Source organism: Apostichopus japonicus, chromosome 7, assembly GCF_037975245.1.
Source record: "Apostichopus japonicus isolate 1M-3 chromosome 7, ASM3797524v1, whole genome shotgun sequence".
Classification (NCBI taxonomy): domain Eukaryota; kingdom Metazoa; phylum Echinodermata; class Holothuroidea; order Aspidochirotida; family Stichopodidae; genus Apostichopus; species Apostichopus japonicus.
In genome coordinates this window covers 14088230-14113973 of record NC_092567.1, presented here as the reverse complement: position 1 = coordinate 14113973, position 25744 = coordinate 14088230, and the positions used below count along the sequence as shown (strand labels likewise).

The window sequence follows — 25744 nt, the reverse complement described above, 5'->3', positions numbered from 1 at the left end:
CGATTGTGTAGGGTTGTGGTCGATTGTACGGTGATGTGATCGATTCTACGGTGACGTGATCGACTGCACTGTGATGTGATCGAGTGTACGTTGTTGTGATCGACTGTGCGATGCTGTGTCCGATTCTACGGTGATGTGATCGATTCACCGGTGACGTGGCAACCATACCGATTACTTAGTGAGACATTATGGGGTAACAAATTATGTGCAACTAAACTGAGACTTGGTCAGAATCTAACAAAATCCATTTAGCACTATATGCAGCTCAAAATACAGCTTTTCTTTCCATTGCCCTCTCAGTGTACTATAAGCAGGTGTGATTTTGTTTTTACCCTGAACTATATCTATAATGATATAACGGATATATTGTCAACGGATGAGTGTTCGCATATCATATTCTTAATCATCTTTAGCAATCCCTCATGTATCATTTTGAATCTCTATAAAGCATCGTTTTATTGATTGCTTAAAAGATTAATTAGTATACACACTGACGACTCTGCCTCTTTTCAACCTTCTCTTATCATCCTATTATTTTATTTATCTTTGCTCTGTTGCATGCATGTATATCATGCATGTATATGATTGATATATTTCTTTTATTGTATTACACAAGTGTACTCTGCGATAAAATGGTTTTAGGGTGCGATTTTTTATTCAGTGAAAACTTTCATGACATTTTCGAAGAATCGTGAAAAACCGAATAGAGTAGTAAAGTAGGCTACATGTCAGCTGTTGCTAAAATCTTACTTTTTATCATTTAATATATGTTATATAAATATATATATATATATATATTTTATATATATATATATAATGAATGTGTCGCATGTGGTATGACAGAATTAGGCTATAATAAGTTAAGTTGCTCAGATCCAGCACAAAGCTCAATAGGAAATAAACAAATTTTATGACTGCTTAGAACATATAAGAACATGTTAGAACAAATTATCTATGACATGGTGTTCAATGTCTTTCAGTGGTGTTGCTTTTTCATATGCAGAACAACAGAACATTAATTAACACTTAATTAGAACAGAATAAATCATACCTGTGAAAGTGAAAAAAGAGTTACCTATTTAGTCTTACTGCAGTAGTTTGCAAAGTTACATTTTGTTATGTTTACATCTTGTGACAGCTTAACTGGTCTGTTTCATTGGACAATTGGTAGTAACGAAATGGGTGTTTCTTTAAATTTTCACAGCCAAAGAATTAATTTTGCAAATTTGTCTCAGGTTCAAAATTTAGTCAAACATGGTTTATTTCTAGACAGTCATTCTGTTGATTTTGAAAAAAAGAGAAACGACGTAGGACCAAAGTCTTAGTTTCCATGATATTTGTAGAAACTTGTAACGTTAAACGAGACATATTTAGAGTATTCAGCATACATGGGTCATTTTGGGAGTCTCGAGGGGGTATTCTGACTTGTTGTGAAGATGAAGTAGTGTAAATTTCATAATCTAAGAAATTAAATATCAAGCCTTGACCCTGTTTATCACTCGAAAAACCATGTTTATCGACCGAAAAACCTTGTTCATCGACCGATAAACATGGTTTGTCACCGAAAAACCATGATTATCGGCAGATAAACATGGTTTTTCTGAGAAACATGGTTTATCGAACGATAAACAGGGATTTTCATTAGATATTCCAAGTTTTTTTTTCGATAATCCAAGTTTATCTCTCGAAAATCCATATTTATCGGCGATATACCATGTCTATCGACCGATAAGCATAGTTTTTCGGCGATGTATCATGTTTTTATATTTGGCGACCGAATTTACCGGAACTACTTCCAAAACTCTACATGTTATGTTAGTATATATATGATAAATCTTTGGTTCAGAAGCCGCATGTGGGCGAGCCGTACCTAGACTTCGTTAGGTCCCGGCCCTATCCATAATTAGGAACAACGAAATATGGCCCCTGTTACCGGTGTGAGACTGTTCGTGGTGTGCTCAGGGTTGTATCTCCTGATAAATTCTGCGTTGGCGCCTTTGCCTAATAGAGAGGAGAGAGTATCAAATTCCCAATCCTCTTAGACCAGGCTATGAATGAATCAGGTATGACCCGGAAGGAGGATTTATCTCATGTGATGTTTCTAGACCAGAATCTCATAAGTAATAAGAATATCTTTGGTAAAAAGCCCAAATCCTGAACGCACTCCTCGAAAAGGGGGTTCTTTCTGGGGGGGGGGGGGTGGGCGGGTCATTTTTTAAGGTAAATACCAGAGGTTACATTTACACACAAATAGGATAAAATGTGTTTTTTTTTTTCTAAACCCTAATTTTCATAAGGAATAAGAATATTTTGATTAAAAAGCCAAAATCCTGAACGCACCTCCCGAAAAGGTTTTTTTTCGGGGGGTGGTTCATTTTTAAGGAAAAAATACCAAAAAGTACATTCTTTTCACAAATAAGATAAAACAAACCCTTATTAACCTCAAAATTTAAACCCAGTTAGTTAATTAAGCCTTGTATATTGGATGTGGTAACACTGTGGTGGGGGGGGGGGGGGGAGTATTAGGGTCTCTAAAGGACCCCCTATTTAACCCTAACTGCACTGGGGGAGCATTATGACATTTTTTGCCACGGATTTTGGTTTGAGATATGAACTAGATTCTAGCATGAATTTTCCCCACGTCTTGCACACATTTTGACACCTCTTTTGTCCATATAGGACCCCTGTAGGATGAGTAATGTAACAATTTGTGATGACGTCACAGAAATATTTTTAATTTTTACATTGACTTGTGTACAAAAACATTAGTTTAAATAGGATACAAATACTCTAACTTGGGACAAATTAAAAGTCTGTTTGCTTTGACGTACATAACAATTATGATTACTTAATCTTCTGAATCGGCTATCATCACTGTCGCCCCCAGTGCAGTTAGGGTTAAATAGGGGTCATTGAGAGATAAACCATGTTTTCGACAGATAAACATGGTTTATCGCGATAAACCTTGTTTTTCGGCTGAAAAACCATGTTTATCAGCGATAATCCATGTTTTTCAAGCGATAAACTTAGATTCTCGCAGATAAACCGTGTTTATCAACCGAAAATCCATGTTTATCGGTCGATTAACATGGTTTTTCGATTGAAAAACATGGTTTATCGGTCGATAAACATGGTTTTTCGACCGATAATCCATGTTTTTCGATTTATTGAGCAATTGGCTTGCCATACACACAGGCACACACCATTCTGAAGTTGCCTCACTTCTCGCTCCAAAATAATAAGGTTACCATGAAACAGTCGTTGACTGTTCGATCAATCAGCGGGGAACGTAAACCCTGCGCAATCTCTATTTAACGGCTTCAAAGTTGAAACAAGATGAATACATACATACATGTAACCACGTAATGTCAAAACTCTTGGTTTGGTCCTGTGCAAGATTTAGATGGCGAGATTGAAGAACAATTCTTTATAGCGCCTCAATATAAACCCACAACTAAACGAAAAAGAAGTTTCAGTGAAATAGCGTCCTCAGATTGTCGCTACTTGTCAAAATACCGCAAGGGATGTATTTGTTCGTCTATGGTTTTCTACTTCTGGTCAAGGGTACAACCCAGACTTCTTCTGGGAAAGGCGGGAGCTTCTCACATAGCAAAAATCAGGGGGTGTTCGCCCAAGTCACCTAAAAGAGAACCTGTCCACGAAAACCAACTATGATCCACCGTTTTAACCCAAGTGCCATGCTGCGAGACTACTTCTAGGTATTACAGGGCAACCCCTCCCTTCCCGAATTCTTTACAAAACAATGGGTCCTATGCGGACCTGGTGTAAAGACAAACGTAGTACTTTCCTGAGCACTGGTTTGACTTCTGCCTAAGCCAGCAACCCCCCCCCCCATACAAAATCAAATCTGTGACGGGGTACTTGTTTGACGCATTTAATTTGCCACAAGGACCTTAAAATGTCACCTGTTGGTTCCCCTTTGAAGGACATTTCCTCATTTAGACATCTAAATGTCAAGTTAGACTTTCGCGAGCGACTCAAAGAGAAAAGTCGAATAGTTAAAACGTCAATGATGTTTTACTTTTGGGAACGTTTAACACAATTGAGCTTTGAAGCAAACCCATATAATTACATACACAATTGGACCTTTCGATATTCTTTTAGATCAGGACGCAGACACAATATTTGTACAGTTTGATTTGATTGATTTATTTTTACCAATTCAAAAACAAAAATATACCTACATACCTACTATATAACAAATAATGTGAAAGTTAACAATAAAGAAATCGAAATAAAGCAATACAGTATCTGAATGGTAGAGGGAACCAAAAATAAGCATAGCTTTTCTGGTTTGGCTCCCGTATACAATAAATAATAATGACATGTTTAATCATGTATAAGCAAACACTAAACAAAGAAGATCATTGAGTAAAAAAAAACCAAGACAAACAGTTCGAAATAACAAACGTTTATGATATAATAATAATAATTAAATGGGTTGAGTATAAAAGATAATATTTGAGGGCACACTAAAAGGAGTACAAGAACCTTTTGACAATTCAAGGTGGGGGGTGGGGCTATAATGTTATGAAGGGGTGAGTAGCTCCTCCCACTTTGAGAAATTCTGGTAAATTTAGTGTCTTAAGATGCAAATTGGTATAATATTTTGCAACATTCGAAACAAAGTTGAAGAATGTTCGACTGTTTAGGTTGTACCGCACATACATGTTATATATTGATCAATTGTATATTTGGATTATCTGTATAGTCTGTCTGCCAGTGGTTAAAGGAGTTGATTAATTAACCCCCTACCCCCCCTACCACCACACATATACTCATACCCAAGAAGTGAACAAGTTTGCGTCTCTTTTTTATATTGCCTATAAATGGATCTTTATTCTTTTTTTGCCTTCTCTTTTATTTGAAACGCTCCTAATTTGAACCTTTGAAATTATGATTTTGAAATTATCATGTATATATATATATATATATATATATATATATATATATATATATATATATATATATATATATATTGTTACGTGACCGTTCTCATACTTAATGTGGAGAACAGATCACGTGGCATAAAACGGAGAACACAAGGATGGAAGTAAGTTTAAAGCATTTAATAAGCTATTTACATGGCAGAACAAAGTATAAATATGAACATAATGCATACTATAGTTTCTTAATTCAATTAACTTCTTTCTGGACTTGGAGAGTCGGGGGGAGAGTTTCTGCTTATTTCTTGAGTTACCTTAGTGCTAGGCGGATAGTGTCCAGGTTTGCTTTAGAAGTAGTTCGGCTGGATGAAGATAAAGTTCAGGTAGAGCGACGAGAATCCATTAGAAGGTGATTGTTTATAATGATGTTGATGTTCGTATGAATATTCATATTTATTTACCAATTATACTTCCATAGTAATCTTTGTTATTTAAAATTCACCAGCGTCTGTGTAATAGGCTAATACTACTGTGTGATTGCACATATCTTATAAAATCTAATATAAATCCTTCGTTATGTGTGACGTAGCCTCACGTCCTACTTAATATGTTGCTTGCGTTTGCAATTTCGTGACTAAACAGTTTTGTATAGCTTATCTTGATGTCAGTGACAGCACGATGTATAGCACGGGACAGGGGTGTATATGAATATTGATTGAATACCGTAACGAGTACCTATGCAATAAAACAATTATGGGTTTCTCGTTCTCAACCCCTCACCTCCCTCTCACAAAGTCCTTGTTGCTAAAACATTTGCATTGTTCCTATTTTAATTGTCATCCTTCATGTTGTTTTCTGGAAATATTAATATGCGAAATGCACGAAAATTGATGTTTGCTGTGGTGTATATAACAGAACCATAAACATTCATATTGGTAATTACATACAACATGAAATTCCAATACTCTTTTTCTTCAAAGTTTCCTTTCTCCATTAACTTGGAAAGAAATATTACCAAAGTCGATGCTAACACTACTTTAGCTAACCTTTGACCCTTTCGAAAGTATAGTCAACAAAATAATTCAGAGAGCGTTTTGCAACGATTACTGCATCATTAGCCGGTTTCATTGAGCACCATATACAGCGATATCTATACTGATGAAGCAGAAATTATATTCTGTTATGAAACTTTTCCTTCCGATCTTTTATTGACCACAACCACGTGTCGAGAAAAGTTTGATTTATCTCTCGGCTTTGGCTGTATTCATGAAAATACTGATGTAATACATCCCTCGCCTTTGGCTATATGTTCATGAACATGCTCATGGAATTCATCCATTATTTCCAAAACCATCAATTATGTCTAAGCGCAAGTGTGTTGTGATAAATACTTTTGATATTGAAAGGAAAACAATTCCCCGACTAAAGCCCAACTGGCGATGGAGTTGGAGAAGCCCCCCCCCCCCTCCTCCATCCTCTGGCCCCGTCCAACCCCTCTTTGCTGACGCTACAAAGTCAGGGATAACAACAATTGAACTACTTTTGAATAAAAGACGGCCAACTTGTCAACAGTCGATTCTACCCATCTATACTAGGCCTACTATTGTTTATGAAAGTTTGCCTCCTTCTGCCTGCCGTTGAGTTTGAAACTTTATCAACTTTTCCTAACATTTTGGCTAGTCTTTAGCTGTATTTCTTCCTCGGACACCCATTGTTGCATTGGACCATCCTCGTTTACCTTGTCAGCGGAATGTTGAATCCTACTGAATTTGTCAGCCTGATCAGCCCTGTACCCCAATCTCTACCCTTACTTATATTCTGAGTCCTCCGTAGCTCTGCAGGACGGCAATGCTTTTTGTGCCTTATTCAGCAAAGACATGAGTCCAACTGCGCATGAGCGTGTCCTATGCGCAGATCAATTCAAATGCAAGCACAGTGAGTACAACGTTTTACACTTAGGAATATACAACAGAGTGAGTACAACGTTTTGTAGCTATATATACATCAGAGTGAGTACAACGTTTTGTACCTAGGAATATACAACAGAGTGAGTACAATGTGTCATACGTAGGAATATACAACAGAGTGAGTACAATGTGTCATACGTAGGAATATACAACAGAGTGAGTACAACGTTTTTTACCTAGGAATATACAACAGAGTGAGTACAACGTTTTGTACTTAGGAATATACAACAGAGTGAGTACAATGTGTCATACGTAGGAATGTACAACAGAGTGAGTACAATGTGTCATACGTAGGAATATACAACAGAGTGAGAACAATGTTTTGTACATAGGAATATACAACAGAATGAGTACAATGTTGTATACCTAGGAATATACAATAGCATGAGTATAATGTTTTATACCTTGGAATATACAACAGAGTGAGTATAACGTTTATACATAGGAATATACAACATAGTGTGTACAACGTTTGTATTTGGGAATATATATAACAGAGAATTTGTTTCTAGGTGAGTGACTTGCTTGGCACACATAACGGATTTTATAAAGGCAACGCAATATATATTTTTTGCAATTAATGATTATTACTGATGTTAACAAAACACACAGACAACAACGAATCAGTGCGTTGTAAAGCGTTATTCGCGTTTTTGCTTTGCGCATGCGTAGTTGGAGTCATGGCACACGGCTTGTTACCTTCCATGCATCTCCCAATCCTATCGAATAGTATTACATTCTTTGAGTAATCGGTTCACCCTATCTTGCTGTTTTCATTCAGACAGGTGTCATTACAACAAAATGGATGAAACCGACATGTGAGTTATCGTCGCGATGATTCCGGTCAAATTTGGGGGTGATGTTTTCTCCTTTTTTTCAGGAAAGCTTTGTATTCAGCTGTCTTGTAATCTCAGGATACAGATATATAAAGGAAGCTGGATCGAATGTCAATAGTGACCATGAGAATCATATATTTGTTTTGTCTATAGCTTTGATTATATACCAACTTTGCATGTTTGTTGTTTAACTTTCATGTTACATGTATATCTATATATATATATATCTATATATAACTATATATATATATCTATATATAACTATATATATATATATATATATATATATATATATATATATATATATATATATATATATATTCATTGCATGAATGTCACTACACCAACTGTCAAGAACCACAGAATACCAATTCTAATTGTCATTCATATCATATCATATTAATCATCAATTCCGTCAGATTCCATGGGAAGACCACATGAACAGAGTACCTATATTACTAGAGATTCTAGACCATCTCCATATATATACCATAGATTTTAGCTAGCTCGACCCACCCTGTCATATCATATTAATCATCAATTCCGTCAGATTCCATGGGAAGACCACATGAACAGAGTACCTATATTACTAGAGATTCTAGACCATCTCCATATATATACCATAGATTTTAGCTAGTGCGACCCACCTTCTCATCTCTCACACAAGTATAGAGGCATCTGTCACTTTTTTACGCTCCGGTTATCATGTAACCTTTGAAATATAAACGGCAAGAAAATATACTGTATTGTTCCTTGGTAATGCAATGCGTTTACATACTTTGTTTACACTTATTATGTTGGCATTAAGTAATATAATTATGCGCCAGTAGTGATAAATAGTCATTGATCCTTTAATGGTAGAAACATTCAAATGAACACACTTCTAAACGTAGGCCTACTTTACAAAAAGAAATTGTTAAATCATTACAAATAACTTATCAGTTCAAGTAGTTCAATTAACTGCAGACTGATTTTCTTTCCGCCGAATCCGTCAGTTTTAGCTGACCTACAGCCTACAGGGCCAGGTGATATATTATACGCAGTGTAGTACAACTACTACCGATGTGGCCTATCGTGGCAGATTGCTCTCAGCTTTGCGCCTAGGTTCCTCATTGTATTAAATCATCTCCAATCCACCTAATTTTGAGACCATCTGAACATTTAATGCGGTATGCGTATGTATCTAGGACGGGGGTGAAATATGAAACCATTCCAGACAAGAACCAGACAACGATCACTATAGTTACCATTACTATAATTCTAGTATAGCGCCCTGTAAGCTTTCGAATTATATTTTCCAGGGGCTGGGATGGGGACAGTGGGATGAGGTGGAGGAAATGTTTTTGCTGCCAACATTATGAGTTTCAGAATTGCAAATGTGTTCTTGTTGTTCAACTAGAAGCTATTTTATTAGTCTTTGAACATTTGTAGATGCTATAACGTCACCAGTTAACGCGGTAAGCAGGTAAGTTAAGTATTCTATACAACAACGTTTTACTTACGGAAACTGATTCAAAGTCTTCTTTTGTTTTCAGCATGGAAGGAGAAGAAGCTATCGCTTTGATGAGGGTAAGTATTTAAGGTTAGCCTAAATTGTGTTCCACCTCTTTTTTCAGTTCAGAGAAGAGCGAGTCCCTCACCATAGAACTTACGAGTCTCCATCCATCATATGCACGTTACCTTTTAAACTAAACTACACGGCTGATAACATTTTAGCACTGGGCTCCTCATATCCAACTGTCAGCACGGCGGCTATTCCATGCGGAAGGGAGATAGTCTTTGAAGGGCTAACACGTCTCCAGCCATGTAGTTTAGGTAGATGAGAATATGAAGATATGAGACAAGTAAATATCGTCGCTCGTAAATCCCTACAGCAGGGGTGGGCAAACTACGGCCCGCGGGCCACATGCGGGCCGCCAGTGATTTCTTTGCTGCCCGTGAGATGTCTCAAGAAAAAGAAAAAAATCAATCTATTTTACATCATCACAAAAAACGAGCTAGCTGCTCAGAATTTATCGGCACTAATGATGCTGTCAGCTGGTAGGCACATTATTCCCATTAATTATCAACTGTACTGTATTGACATAATGTTATTGTGAATACAGATTAAGTACACACACAAATTGCTTTAAAGTCATAGGAATCAAAGGTTTGAATTCAACATCAGGTCGTTGGTTAGGTGCGGCCCAGTCAATTTTTTACTCCTTATATCTGGTCCGCCCCAGTGCCCTACAGTGTGGTTTGGTTAAACTGAAGCTAATATAGTTGTACAACGTATGACTGAAGTGAATGACAATGTTGATCTAACTTTCTGCGAGAAACCTCACCTATCCTCTCCTTCCCCTGTGTCTTATCGGAGAGGAATACGTTCTAAAGAAGCTGGTGATCTTATGGCCATGCTTGGATGAAATAGGGAATGTATTGTTTGTTCCTATACTGATCTGCTTTTGGTGGTCATTGTTTTCATTGTCCACCCAAACTGCAAGGTAAACAATAAAACTAGTCACAAATTTCAAACTGGGTTGTAAATGGTACGATAAAATATCACACGACATTAATGGACAATAATGGATCCAAATCGTTCAGTAACTAGGAAGTATATGTTATAATGTGAGTAGTGACCGATTCGAACATTAAATCTCCTAGTTTGACTGAAGGCAATTCACTAGTAAAGCTTTCTATAAATAAATCTGTGTCAGTACATTGACGGGGAGTCCTATCTTGGAAGAAACTGTGAGGAACAACTAAGATTGTGCCGATATACATCGGGCCGAGATGCACCAACCGTGGACCCCTTTGCGAAAATTTCGATGTAAAACCTTAAAAGATTCTTCTAAAAACTAGGATTTTAGTAAGAAATGGATAAGTAGATTGAAGGCGATGTCTCCGGTAATAACTATTTTATTGAATGATTATTATCCAAAGGAAAGGGAGGAGCAACAGCGCTTGGCTGATTTAGAAGAAACTGCCAGAGCACAAGAGATGCTCGCGGAGCAACGAGAGGCCAAGGATAAAGAAATTGAAGAACTTAAGGCCAGAAAGGTAAGTTTGGACTCAACCACTCTGAAGCTCCTGCAGGAGTAAGAAAGAAAACCATAACATTACAGGAGAGCTCTTTTAGCTGTGGATGCAAGCTTTTAATTCTTTGCATTAAAGGATTGGTTCAGGTGTTTGACATGTCTATTTTGTATGAAAGAGCACAAAAAGACAAAAAGAACAAAGAAGAAACTACCATGATAGCATGCTCTGAAAGGAGATATATTACTTTGAAGATATCAAAATTTCATTGAAAACGACTGGTGTAGAAAGACTTACTGTGAGGGTGTGACGTCACATCCTCACTTCCTTAACATTTGTGAATGTATTTCTCTTAAAATTATTTACATATTTTAACACATTTGAAAATAATATAATCGAAAATTCTTCAGATGTTTAATCTCAAATACTCCTGACATATCTTTTGGTTGAAAGTTATGAAATCTCACAAAATATTTAGAGAAAAAAACAAAGACTTTTCAGGAATGTGAGGATGTGACATCACAGCTAGTCAGATTTCACGATGAAACTTTACACTTGAATATCTCTTTAACCGAGAAAGATATTTGAACAGTTTTTTTTCACCATTGTGTTTCTTTTATTGTCCCCATTCATATAACATAAACATGTATGACAACTGAACCAATCCTTTAAAGAACATCTCACACGTGAAGAATAATGAAGGGTATATATTTACTCCTTGAAAACAGCACCTCAAAATCGTTATCGAAAGTCATGACTGGTTAACAATCTACACACTTGTCAAACATGAATGAAACTGGATATTCTGCTTGCCTCTGTGTTTTTATTTGTACATAGCTAAACGAATCTTTTGTATAGTTATTGTTTGAACATAGTTTAAATACCATTGTAGTGCTGGTCTGCGTAGACGTCTGCTTTAAATACCACTATAGTGCTGGTCTGCGTATACGTCGGCTTTAAATACCACTGTAGTGCTGGACTGCGTAGACGTATGCTGTAAATACCACTATAGTTCTGGTATGCGTAGATGTTTGCTTGTAATACCACTAATAGTGCTGGTCTGCGTATACGTCTGCTTTCATGACCAATAAAGTGCTGGTCTGCGTATACGTCGGCTTTAAATACCACTGTAGTGCTGGTCTGCGTAGACGTCGGCTTTAAATACCACTATAGTGCTGGTATGCGTATACGTCTGTTTCAAATACCACTAAAGTGCTGGTCTGCGTAGACATCTACTTTAAATACCAATAAAGTGCTGGTCTGCGTCTACGTCTGCTTCATATGTCACTGTAGTGCTGGTCTTCGTAGACGTTTGCTTTAAATACCACTGTAGTGCTGGTCTGCGTAGACGTCTGCTGTAAATACCACTAAAGTGCTGGTCTTCGTAGACTTCTGCTTTAAATACCACTATAGTGCTGGTCTGCGTAGACGTCTGCTTTAAATACCACTATAGTGCTGGTCTGCGTAGACGTCTGCTTTAAATACCACTAAAGTGCTGGTCTTGGTAGACGTCTGCTTTAAAAACCACTGTAGCGCTGGACTGCGTAGACGTCTGCTTTAAATACCACTAATAGTGCTGGTCTGCGTAGACGTCGGCTTTAAATACCAATAAAGTGCTGGTCTGCGTCGACGTCTGCTTTAAATGTCACTGTAATGCTAGTCTGCGTAGACGTCTGCTTTAAATACCACTAATAGTGCTGGATTGCGTAGAGTCTGCTTTTAATACCACTATATTGCTGGTCTGCGTAGACGTCTGCTTTAAATAAAATATAGTGCTGGTCTGCGTAGACGTCTGCTTTAAATACCACTATAGTGCTGGTCTGCGTAGACGTCTGCTTTAAATGCCACTATAGTGCTGGTCTGCGTAGACGTCTGCTTTAAAATTGGCTTGAAGGAGCATTCCAAAGCATCCACAAACTTGAACATTTTGAAAGCTGAAGCAAGAGAAGGATTGTTGACTTATATTTTTATATTTTGTTTCCATATAATTTATGTAAATCCGATAATTAAATTCCTTTGACCTTACCTCCCCAGATTTTATTTCCTATCAAACATAGATAAGTATATATTTATTTTCATATGTTTTGCTTTCAGGAAGCGAGAAGAATCGAACGAGAGAAAGAAATGGAGATAATAAAACAGCACGCAGCAGAGAGGCGAGCACGTCAACAAGAAGAAGCAAAACGAAGGAAAGAGGAGGCAGAGAAGAAAAAGAAAGAGCGAGAGGCTAGTCGTAGAGCAATGATAAACCCCCTCGCATTCAAGGGCACGGGCATGTCGGTAAGATGCATTGGCGTGCGCACATGTGAGAGGACCCTCAGACCCCGCAACCCCCCCCCCCCCCCACACACACTTCATAAGAGCCGGCTACTATGACCCCAGTACAGTCAACCTCCTTTAGTAAATCCTTCGTGTGCCTCTGGCCCTACCTTGGCTCCTACCTGAATCAGTAGGGGGTTATTTTGAATAAGATCTCCGCCTGCACAGTGAAATCTATGCACGCCACTGGTTAGATGCATAATGTCGCATGAATTTAAAGGTTTTACCATAATATGCAGGAAACTCGCATATTCCTGAATAGCCGTCACCAAAAATACCAAGAACGCTACAATACAGCAGACCAGTTCTGTGAATTTGAAGCATTTGCTTCCGTTTCACTGCTAGTTTTGTTACAATTTGACATTAAAAACGAACAAAAAACTTTCGAATGAAGAAGGAATGGGGATGTTTCTTTCAAATATGTGTGCACTATTGTCAACCCCACCCACCCTACCCCACCCAAAGAAATAGTTTAACACGAAGTGATTCAAAAGTACAATAATATAGTCAATTGAAAACGAGACTAATTACGTAAATATTTGCAATTAAAGGCATTGAAGACTCTCCTCAAACCGCGTGCCACTCTGTGAAAAAGTTAAATTTCCATTGCTTGCAAGTGAAGTTATTGTCTTGTCGCTACAAAATGCAGACAGTAATGAAACGTGATACCTTGTTATCTTAAGCTGGACCTGAGATGTCCATCGCTGTATCGTTTGTACACTGTGCTGTATGCACTGACTGTACACTAGTGTCTGATAACCGACGGTAGCAAGCTGTGTGTGTATTTTATGGGATCGATGGTGGTGTCTAACACTTCGGTTACACCTCATTCGAAACTAGGTCAGATTACCCGCATTATACGTTCCTTTTTGCGCGAGTCTTCACACCCTTTAAATGATACAATTCGAAAGTCACAATCAACAAATCTTGCCTACACCGATGATTTAAATTGTACATTGTAATGTCGATAGTCGATACATCCTTGCAGTCGTGCAACAGTAGTTATGAAACATGTTAATTCTTAACATTTCTTCTTCTTTGAAGAAATTCGACGAAGATCGTAAGTTTTTGATGAAAGACGACAGTGACTTTGCGGAGGAGCGAAATGAGGCGATTGAGAAGCGAGTTCCGCCTCTTACTATCGATGGCCTCGGAGAACAAGACTTGCGGGAGCTAGCCGCTGAGATGCTGAGGAAACTCAAGCGAAAGTACGGACTTATATTTGATAAGGGGAGAATTTTAAAGAAGAGGGAATATGTGGTAAGAAATCAATGTATTAATATGGCTTAAATGGATCGTCTCGATTCATCATCAAGTTGTAAATTAAGAGCATACAAACTATAAGACTCGGGGAGCAAGCTTTCAGCCAGGTCGCACCGTTGTGGTGGAACAAGTTACCATCAGAAATATGACACCTTACCTCTATCAGCACTTTCAAATCAGGGTTACAGACGTTTTATTTCAAACAAACCTATGGTTAAGTGTATTCAATTGTATTTTTTAGTATTTTTTATATGTTTTGTTTAGCGCATTGAACCTTGGGATTTTATGCTATATAAGCACGGTGTAATAAATAATAATAATAATAATAATACTGATGATGATGATGATGATGATGATGATGATGATGATGATGATGATGATGATGATGATGATGATGATGATGATGATGATGATGATGATGATGATGATGATGATGATGATGATGATGATGATGATGATGATGATGATGATGATGATGATGATGATGATGATGATGATGATGATGATGATGATGATGATGATGATGATGATGATGATGATGATGATGATGATGATGATGATGATGATGGTGATGATGATGATGATGATGATGATGATGATGATGATGATGGTGATGATGATGATGACAACACCAAGCCGGAAGTTAACAGAATGTATCATAAGAGGCATATAACGAAGTCCTTTTCTCAGATTTTGTTTAATGTGTGTTGTGTGGTTATAGTACTTTGCACATTTGTGAAATCATTAAAGAACAACGACTGTGCCGCATTAACATGTTTACCATTTCACCGTATTGGTCATACATTGCTGTACGTGTAATATGAAATATTTTATCTGACTAAAGAATGGATTTTTCTTTTCCTTGTTTCAGTTTAACGAGCTAACCACAAGAATAAGAGCCAAAGAAGAAGATGCGTAAGTATGCGTAAGATGCGTAACTATGCGTAAGTATGCGTATTTGAAAGATATCAGCAAAATTCAGGAATCAAGAGTCTTGGAAAATTGTCGTTAAACCTTGACCTTAGATTTGATTTAAATTGTTACATTGTTGCTATCCGAGAAACACTTAAAACATTTTATCTCTCGAATAAAGGGAACAAAATGAACCAGTTTTTATGAATCGGTTGTAATCCATAGTTAAATTGTTTACAGAAGCTTCTGACTGGAACAGACTCAACAAATAAATCTTAACACGACCGGAAAGCTCAGTTGGTGGAGCACAGCGAAAGACAGTTACTGCAGACTGCAGCAAAGGCAACTGTTCCCCGGATCGTCGAAAATAGAAAGTTTCATCCTGTGCACGGCGCAGATTATTGTCCAAATGAAATTAGACGTATATATACCGTATAGCATAAATATACATAGAATTGTTCGCGAGATCGGTTGCGCGAATTAGATAAATATAGAGCAATAAACCTTGCAAATTAACTAAAATGGTTAAATATATCAAGACAGCCATTAATTTAAAAAAAAACGAGGTTTTGTCAGTTCAAAGTGTCTTTTACTTGTAACTTCAGGTACAAGGAGCGCCAAGCAAAGGCTACTGGTGTCAGCAAGTATTCCAGCGATGGAACATTTCAACCTTTGCAGGTGAGAATTAAACAACTTGTTTACTTCCGAAGTCTTCTCAATAAGCCAGCTGCCGTTACGTAAATAAAATGAATTTGTTTCCCGATCCAATCGAATGCTTAGGCCTGTTAGTATAAATGATATAAACTTACAAAACAAAGTGATGATTAAACGATTAAGTATGTTACATCTAAGGGCAGATAAACTTTGACTAGAAAAATTAACATACGGTAATGTGTAAAATGTGTGTCCATTCTTGTTGTTATTAATAAAACTTTAACATTGCTTTTATTTCATTTGATTGGGAAATATAATACATTGCATATATGATATTTAAAAATGTATTGCCACAGAACAAAGATTCTAACTGTATAAACAGACATAATTAATTATTAAAGTTATAATAACACTCACCTGAATATTACGCAATAATGCATACTACTTCTTAAGCATATATAACTAATCTAAAAGGATTTTAATGAGACATTTTAAGGAACTTTTATGTTGGAAATGAAGGTTATACTTTTCAATAAAATGTTTCCATTTTTTTTCATGTAAGAATTTCACCCCAGATCAGCGTCGTGAGAGCATCATGTCTTCGGGAGGTGTGATGGGGAGGATGCAGATGTTTGGAGGAGGTGGTGCACATAAACCGGATATTGCAGAGGCAAGTAAATCAGCATCACTGTTAATTGGTTTTTGCCATTAAGTCTTCTCATCAATATGACGTCATCAATACGTCACAGTATCATTGCTTCTGTTTGTACTACAAGCATCTGGCTAGCTGAAACGTGACATTACATCCAATGAGTGGGTGTTGAGCAACATCACTAACGGTCGATGAACGCAATAAATATGTTAAATGATGGCTTTAGGTGCTTAATATGTCAAGCAAAAACCAAAACTTGGGTTTTCGTAATGTTTATATAAGCTTTTGACGGTTTCATGATATTTACCTTTAAAATATGCTAAATCTTTCCAAAGCTCCTTTAAGGCCAACGAGGTGATGACGTCGACACCTCGATTCATTCCTGTACAAAACTTTCACTGTGCGATGTTATCGATGAATGCCTTCACAGAAAACTTCGATCAAACATCGATAGTAGATGATACAATCATTACAAACTAGTGTGCTAAATATGTCTAAACCAATTCCAAAGATACGAAAAGCTTCGGGTAATTTCGAACGGGTATATCTTCGTTGCAACGAATTGATGCAGACTTTTGGTAACCTCGAAGTGAAGGTTTCTTTGGTGATGACGTAACTTTTCCGACCAATCATGAGCGACTACTTACACACAATTACAAAGCTGTTTGGGGAAACAAATCGCATTCCGGTGGGGTGACCTTCCAGATACATTACCATCCGGTTAGAGGCATACCCACTGAAATGACATTGGTTATGTTTAAGCTATGGGTATTCATGATAATGCAGGTATAATATGCCTACCATATGGGCGATTCAATGTAATTTGTAAATAACCATCGCAATGATTTTGTGGCTTCAAAACAAACTGGGAAATTTCTACATACTTCTAGGATTGTTTAGACTATAGGAGATCTTAGCTTCACATTTGCATGTATAACACAAGAAATGAAGGTACTACTAAGTATATGTGGATATGTTGCTTACATATCAAATGAAGTTACATCTAATCTACGGGTGGATAAGTTGCTAACACATCAAATGAAGGTAAATCTAAACTATGGGTCGATATGTTGCTAACACTTCAAATGAGAGTACATCTAGCTACGGGTGGGTATGTTGCTAACACCTACGGGTGGATATGTTACTAATACATCAAATGAACTTCGGGTGCTTCTAAGCTACATGTGGATATGTTGCTATACACTGGATACTGGATTATACTTATCAATTCAGTTGTATAGTAATGGGTGTAGGTCTACACTGTAATAGCAGGGAGTTGTTATGGGACAACTCCCTGGTAATAGCATTTTGAGCCTGGTGAGCCTCATGATATTTCCCACAGGTCATAGTGGAGGTGGTGTTTAGACCGTGAAAGAATAACATATTCTTGCATTTAACTCTTCCCCTTTTTTTCGTTTTTTGACGTTTCTGTTGTTCCAGTAATAACATATTTTTTTTACTTTAGAAGTTATCAAATTGTTTTAACTTTTCATAGTAGTAAAATGATTTGACTTATTCTCCTTTTGCACACTCCATATTTTATGTCATAGTTTGTCTTTGACCATACAGCTAATCTATAATACGTCACTAAGAATGTATACAATGATTAGTAAAGCATTAACATTGCTACCCATTATAACATAGAACCTAGAGCTTTCATCAGGAAACAATTACTTGTCATTTGGTAACATCAGGTTGAAAAATGTTGTCAAGTCTGAATGCTTTGTTAACTATGGCGAGACCGCGTACATTTATTCCTTCTAATGTGTTTAAATGCAGGGATGTGTTAGTGAGATGGTTATACGACGGTTACACTAAGAACATAAACTTATCAATCCAAATTTAAGGAAAGAATATTTTCTTTCAATTTCAAATTTCTGTTGTTGTTTCTTTATAAGATGATATTGTTGCATGGTTTATTGTCTCTATGATGAGCAGTTTCTATTAATCCTTGAAGATTGAAAATGTTGCCGCTCAAGGTTACATGTTTATTTCACAAGAGAATGAAAGCCGTTCTCGCAATTTTTTCTCTCTTTCCTTTTATATATGTAATTTTGATGAGCGCAACCACTCCACGTCATAGTTTTCACATATTTAATGAATTTTCCCGGATTTATCAAAACTTCAAATATGTATATCTTGGAAACGAAAGAGCTTTTCGAAAACTTTCAACAGATTTTGAATGAGATTAGCACACAACAAATGTACTTAATGTGGGACAAATTTAACTACTGTATACGTTTAGCAGATGCATGTAGGGCGATGTGCAGTAAGTATAAGTTATGATTGTTAAACATAACAGTAAAACAAAGACGATGTCTTTGGCGGCTACAAATTCATTTCCAAGAGATTCTCTTTCTTTTGATATCATCCTCATTAACACATCCCTGGTTAATTGTAGTGGGCTATATAGCTAACGTGGTCAAATTGTAGTCAGTAGGACCAGGGAGTTGTTATGGAACTCCCTGGTAGGACAGGGCTCCGCAATGAGCTGTCTGGCCATTGTTATTGTTGATCTAGTGACATCAATCTCAAAACTGACCAAAGCAATTGTTTTAGTATTTTTCTTATAGCTGTTGTACCTCATCAAAGGTGATCAGTAAAGTCTTCGAACCATGCTATAAGTCAAATAGGCCTTATGATAACTCATGTCCAAATTTAAAGAATAATTTTACAGCTATTTTGAAAGGGTTGAAACAAATAAATTGTTTAGAGTGCTATTATAATCTTCAGTGAAGAAGAAAAACACTTTTGAAAGGTTGTAGCTATTTTTAGCGTAGAGTACCATGTGAGTGTATTACTGATGATTTTTTTTTACATATTACGTGTAGACGAAACTGTTAATTTATTATGTTTGGGGTTTATATTGAGTGAGATACAGCTTTAATGCATAGCTGGTTTCTGTTCTGTCATCTCGTTATGATTTACATGATCCCTCCTCCAATGCATATTCATGAGCTACTGGTCACCTGACATTCATTTGATGCTTTAACCTCTGCTCATCATGTTTTTACTGCACAGGGTTCGGAACCGAATGCTCAGTAGCGATGACGTCATTTCGCTTACAGCTTGTACGCAACCCTGCAAGACAAACCACCATCGTTACATTTTAAATCCCATTTGAATAGTTTGCTGTGCTTTTTCGCTTTTAGCTATTGCTGCACTGAAATCAATACACAATGGATTACTCACAATGTACCTCGCCACGTGACATCGAAGCACTTTGTTTGGGTCAGGCATATATAGGTTTTTATTGTTCTTTGATTCATATTGTCCGATGATTACAAAGTAAATAGGACGATTTGCTTCAAAGATTTGTGAAATTTCTAAAGGCTTACTTGATAGTATATATTAGTTATATATTATTATTTTAATATGCCAATTCGATCTTCAACAAATCCAAAATGATAAGCATTCAAGGATTGGCTTTACTAGGTTCACCTTTTGAAACATGCAGCCAAACATCGATAGTTACTCACGGTTGTTCGTGATGTAAATCCATTGTGTGATTGATTTCCTACTTCACAGTCTAAGAAAGGAAAATTGTCAAATCAAGCATTCATTTTGTATTAGCAGCATGCAATACAAGAGTCTTACGACACTGCTGAACGTATTAATCGGTGAATTGGAGAATTTATTGCTCTTATATCTGTTAGTTGTGTTTGATGAAACGAATACTTAGAATCTTAGAACAAAATAAACTGCAAAAACAGAGACAAAGTGGTTTGAAAAATTATTCTGACACAAAATCTCGTTCAGTACGCCAAGAAATGACAATTTTCTTTTCATTTGACTACAGCATGTCGTTGAAGTGAAGCTGTGAAATCACCTGATAATACTATATGATGGAGTCGGGGGGCACGTCGGGGGGGGGGGGGGGCACGTGGCCCCAGGTTTGTGTCCCTTTCATAAATAATGCACGTTGTTTAACACAGGTGCCTTTAATTACCATTTGGAATGAAAGTGGTCTCTTGTTATTTAAAAAAAAGTGCTATTGTTGACAAATTACATCCTTTCCTATTATTTGTGATGACTTACTTTGTCACATGAACAATTCACTACTCCTGAAATATAGTGAATAGTGTCATTATAGCATACGTTTTTAACGTGAAACATTCGTTTAGTTGTCAATGTACTCTGAGTTCAAGGCTTTGTAAATCAAATTCATTTTATGTAGAATACATCTTTTCTATGGTAGATACATGATTTGTATAATATTATAAGAAGAAAACAGCATTTCACTTCATTTCATGGTGCTGTTGCGACATATCTTCATAACAATTTTCAAAATGTGTTTGCACCTTATATAGATAAAGACAATAATAGCAATTCTTGAAAACATTCAACATTAAACATCGGAATGTCCCATTGCAAAAAGGTATAATCGTTGACGTCTAGCAGGAAGTAGAAAGTGACTAGATCTGAGCCGCCCGATTCGAGTTAATATGATCACAGCTATATCATTACAACGACATGCTGAAGCCTATACTTTACATTATACCTGCATGTCCCGTGTTGCGCAACAGTATATGTACAGTCCTGTGTGTGCTGTTAACGCATGTAACTTTTCTACCTGTGGCAAATACTGTTTTCGATTAGCATGAAATTATTGTCTTGGAAATGGAACTGCCATTACTTTTGAATTTGCATGGTTGCATTTGTTTTTATGCCCTTGATACAAAATCAAATTCCTAATTTCTTGATCACATCTTTTATTGGAAGCAAAAGTGAACGCACATCACAATATCTCGCCTGTGCATGCTTGCTTAAATATTTTTAGCAAATAAACATTGTATCATTGTGTTGAAGTTGAAATAATAAAGTATTTTTCATAAATGACTCTTTTTAATTGGAATAAAATAACAACTTGATAATTATATTTATCACTGGCATTAATTTCATAAAAGTACAATTTGATATTAATGAGCACATATTTGCTGTGTAATTAGTTACTACTGTTAGCCTGATGATAGGTTTTTATTAGTGATCACGTATTGGCATTAGAAACGATATGAAAAATCATCAAAATCGACACAGCATGTCCAGGAAGGAATACAGATTATTCATTTTGGTGGGAAAGTTTCAACTACAATTTTGTTGCTAGATGGACAGCAATAAAGAAAGACCGCTGTTTTATATGTTGAGCTGCATCAGGGAAGGAATCGATTGGTAGTATAGTGATACCTCAAATAGTACCAATTCCACGAAAGCAACGGTCTTGTTCCTATATCATATGTATTTTGCAGTGAGATCTGTATGTGTCCGTATTGTATGATTGGTATGAACGAACATTCCAGTGTAATCGTCTGCCATTATATAATTTAAAATGAGTTATATCGTTCTTGGGATTAATATTTTTTCGATAGTTCTCTCACATTCAGTCACTATGCGATATAAGACACTTTAGGTGCCCCTGTCAGTTTCCTAAGGTAATATTTATTCAATGAGTCAAGAATAGGAAGCATATTTATCAATAAATTTGAGAGAAAATGACTTGACAAAATACATTTTAACGGGCATTTCTGCCTTTTCCCAACAAATTTTACTCAAAAGATTATGGCAAAAGATCCTGAAAAAAGCACCCTCGTTGAGTTGTCCCACCACATGGACTTCCATAACAGAGTTAATTAAGGTTTCCATTTGGTGATTTGTTTAAGTTCATGATATTATATAAGAACGTAAAAACACAACTAAATGAAACATAGGTAGCAGTTAATAAGGTATATGGACAATCAGAGAGAATCGTTCAACCTCGCAAAAGAAGTATAAATTTCTGTTCTAGGCTAGAATATATTGTCACAAACGTTCTGTGCATAACATCAAGAATTTCGCCGGTTGTTGTAGCACGACATGTCCTTTTAATAGTTCTATAATCTTAACTATAATTGGTAGGTTTCCTTTGCATATTATCAAAGTGATCCATGTACATACTTTAAAAGTTAGAATGGAATCATGAAACTTCCAAAGAGAAATCTATAGCGCCATGTCAAGCTAGTCTTGTCTTTCAATATAACGCATCGCACTGACAGCGGTTACGGTTAGAACATGGAAGCAAAACATATTTGATCAACTACTTTACAAGGTACATTAAATTATCAAAGCAATGGTTACTTTTAAATCAACCACTCCCCTCCCTCCCCTCCCCTCCCCGCAGAAATGGAAAGAAAGAAAACACATAAATAAGTTGTTGAAATGGACTGAAATTTAGTCTCTAATTTAGTCATTAATATTTTCTATGAATGAGCTCATTAGTGATCGCACTGTTTATAATTTTTTGTAGGCAACAAAATTATCTTTGTTGTTTCTTCTTTCAACAGGAACCGGTGCGGCCAATTGACATCACGAAATAACAAACTGGGAATAGACAAAATCACGTGATATTTGGTCAAATTCAGTATCGCTGCAGAACACTCGCTCATGTTTTGAACTGTTGAGGGGAATAATTAATCGTTGCTACATATATTTTATAACCATAATACATTGTCTAGTTTTAGTTGTCTTGTTCTCTGTACATGGTTATCTATTTGGCAATAGAACCAGATGTGCTATTTTTTACACCCTTTCACCCAAGGGCGTAGGAACCGGGGGTGCTGGGGGCGCGAGCCCCCAGTGAAAAATATGGGGGGAAGTATCATTCCGCCCCCCCCCCCCCCCGCTCCGCAAGTCAGAAAACCCCTTTTTCATTTCCAAATGAGAAAAAAAATCTCATTTGGAGCACCAAATTGCATCTAAGGCCAGGTGAAAAATGCAAAATTATTTACAAAATGGAGTGGGTGTTGAAAGTGTGCTTTATCGCATCAAATTGCATCTGAGGCCACCTGGAAATGCAAAAAAATCCAAATTTTAAACCCCTCCCCCAGGCCGGCCATCAGTCTTCAGCCCCCCACTCAAAAGTACCTTCCTTCCTACGCCACTGCTTTCACCTATAACAATATTTGTTCCAATGAATAGTACGTACGAAAAGGGACAATGACCCACTGTCTTGAATTGAAACCAGCATTAAAATAAACTACTGTGAGCATATATAGCCTAAGGCTATTTGCTATAATATGTGAATCTCATCATGGGCATTAACGTTACACCACTGCCAATGTGTGTCATGTCTATATATAACAAAATTTGATGTTATAATATTTAAAAAAAAAATAATTGTAGGCTTGTGTAAGTGGAAAATGTCCAGTATATTTACATATATAATCCTATACATAATGGTGTGTAAGAAAATATAAAAGTGCCCTTCATTTTACTCAGGTTGGATCCAATATTCTGCTTTTACTAGAATTCAGCCTTTAAAATTGAATGAGTTCAATAAAAAGGACACAATAGCAAAAACAAAGTTTAGTTGTTAGCGATGCGATAGATACATATTGGTCGATTTATTTATAACATATAGTTTTGGTTTTTCGGTTTCATAAGTATTACAGTTGAAGATCATAATTTGCAGAAATGTAAATGGAACTTTTTTATACTATATATAATGGTTTTACACATTTCATGCCGGTTCACATGATAAACGAATGCCTTAGAGAGACTTCAATTATATACGCCTTAATTACTGTAATAATCAAATTAAATACAATTCTTAATGTTTGTGTGATTTATAGAACATTCTTAATGTTTGTGTAATCTTTAGCTTGATCTCGAGTTTTCTTGTCGTGCAGTATGTCGCATCCATTATCCGATCATTGAAGTATATTTCAGAAATATAGCAGATGATTTGGTTTCCCGAAAGGAATGACATCTCTTAAACCATTTACCACAATAGAATATACAATTTGGCAGAAAGTATAGAAACAGGCAAAACATTTGAAGCTGTTAGTCACTAGCATGGATAATCTTTTTATGGTTATTAAGGGCATGAATGGTTTTGTCCAAACTGATGAGCAATGTTGAGTTACTTACATCATAGATCAAGAACCTTGGTTTGGTTCTATTTGAATTGAAAAATCCACGTTTGATATGATATTATTTATATCAGCGGTTCCCTAACTTGGGTGCATGAACCCCAAGGGGGTGCGTGAGTCCATCCCATGGGGTTCGTGAGACGTTTCTGAAAGTCAAAACTAGAGTACTTTTTGTTGAACTAAAATCTGATATACCATGTAATTAGTAATGTACAAAAGTCTTACCTATCGACAAACTTTTTTTTTCCATTACAATATTACACTGTGAACTTGATAGTTTACGATGCACTGTTATGTGTATTATGACTCAGATCGTGTCTCAAAAAGGTGGGGGTTTGTGGACAACTCTGACATCCACAGGGGCTTCGTGGGGGGGGGGGATAAAGTTAGGGAAACCCTGATATATACCATATTAAATGTTCACTATTCACAAGTGATTGTTTTGTACACCGTCGTTATATTTCCGTGAAATATCAAGATACGTGCAGTTTCTTCCATGCCCAGTGGATGATATTCAGTATAATATATGTATCTTATATCAATTGGTGATAGTTTATCTTATCAAAACGTACCATTATCGTTGGTACACACTATACATATATACATTGGCTACGGGGATTTTCCACCCTCAAGGGCACAGTTATCATTACTCTGTCCGGATTAAGCAAGTATAATTCATACTTCTTAATGTAGTAATTACCAACTCAATATCAACCTTTATTTTCCACGTATGATGCTGTAGCATTAATGGGACGGAAAGGTTAGAACAAGGGGTGACATGTGAAGGAAACGGTCAACGTCGCGAACCCTATTTGGAACATGTAAACTCTTTGACAATACAGACTGAGACAAAACATTATAATGGTCAGACTAAGTTCACCTTTCGGGAACCTGAGACAGGATTTCTATGATGCGTGTGTTGGGTGGGGGGGGACAAAAAACATGCTTCCCCGACTTCCATTGAGTTAGGTATAGGGGTATAAACCTCTATGGAAGGACCAGATGCGAATGAAGAATTTTAGACATGAGGGGTGCTGTCCCAGGGTCATTGAAGCCGTCTCCCAATAAAGGGTGAGGGTGGGGGTGGGGGTGGGGGTGGGTTTCCTACCCCAGAAAATGTAGACGTCAAATGATGCATTCTGAGGCATACGTCATATCCATTTCAAGGTAATAATTTATACTAACTTTGTGACGATGACGTTGAAAGAAGATTTAGCTGTTGCTTTGGAAAAAGAAAATGTTCTCTTGGGTAATTGAACCGTGCTCAGGTTTTTAGAGGTTATTATACCCATTGGCTAACATCAAGTACAGT

The 25744-nt window shown here is 36.7% G+C and overlaps 2 protein-coding genes across 3 annotated transcripts in view; both read left to right on the top strand.

Moving 5' to 3' along the window:
- LOC139969399 (fibrinogen-like protein A) overlaps positions 1-25744 on the top strand; it is a 75974-nt gene that overhangs the window by 22613 nt on the left and 27617 nt on the right. The gene's annotated exons all lie outside the window — the stretch shown is intronic.
- Positions 7633-24136, top strand: LOC139969405 (uncharacterized). Of its 2 annotated transcripts, XM_071974340.1 has the most exons (10): positions 7633-7692; positions 9246-9279; positions 10636-10752; positions 12823-13008; positions 14092-14307; positions 15182-15225; positions 15828-15900; positions 16439-16546; positions 19550-19599; positions 22846-24136. In XM_071974340.1, exons 1-9 carry the CDS (start codon positions 7676-7678, stop codon positions 19571-19573), a joined length of 819 nt encoding a protein of 272 aa, XP_071830441.1. In that variant the 5' UTR covers positions 7633-7675; the 3' UTR covers positions 19574-19599; positions 22846-24136. The 2 variants fall into 2 exon arrangements, with proteins under 2 accessions (XP_071830441.1, XP_071830440.1); XM_071974339.1 differs by lacking the exon at positions 19550-19599 and having other exon boundaries at positions 7634-7692.

What these genes read in the sequence shown, in the direction of transcription:
- LOC139969405 (XM_071974339.1), top strand. An exon ending in AAGCTATCGCTTTGATGAGG is followed by an intron (nt 9,280 to 10,635) that starts GTAAGTATTTAA and finishes TATTATCCAAAG; the next exon opens with GAAAGGGAGGAGCAACAGCG. An exon ending in AGAGCCAAAGAAGAAGATGC is followed by an intron (nt 15,226 to 15,827) that starts GTAAGTATGCGT and finishes TTGTAACTTCAG; the next exon opens with GTACAAGGAGCGCCAAGCAA.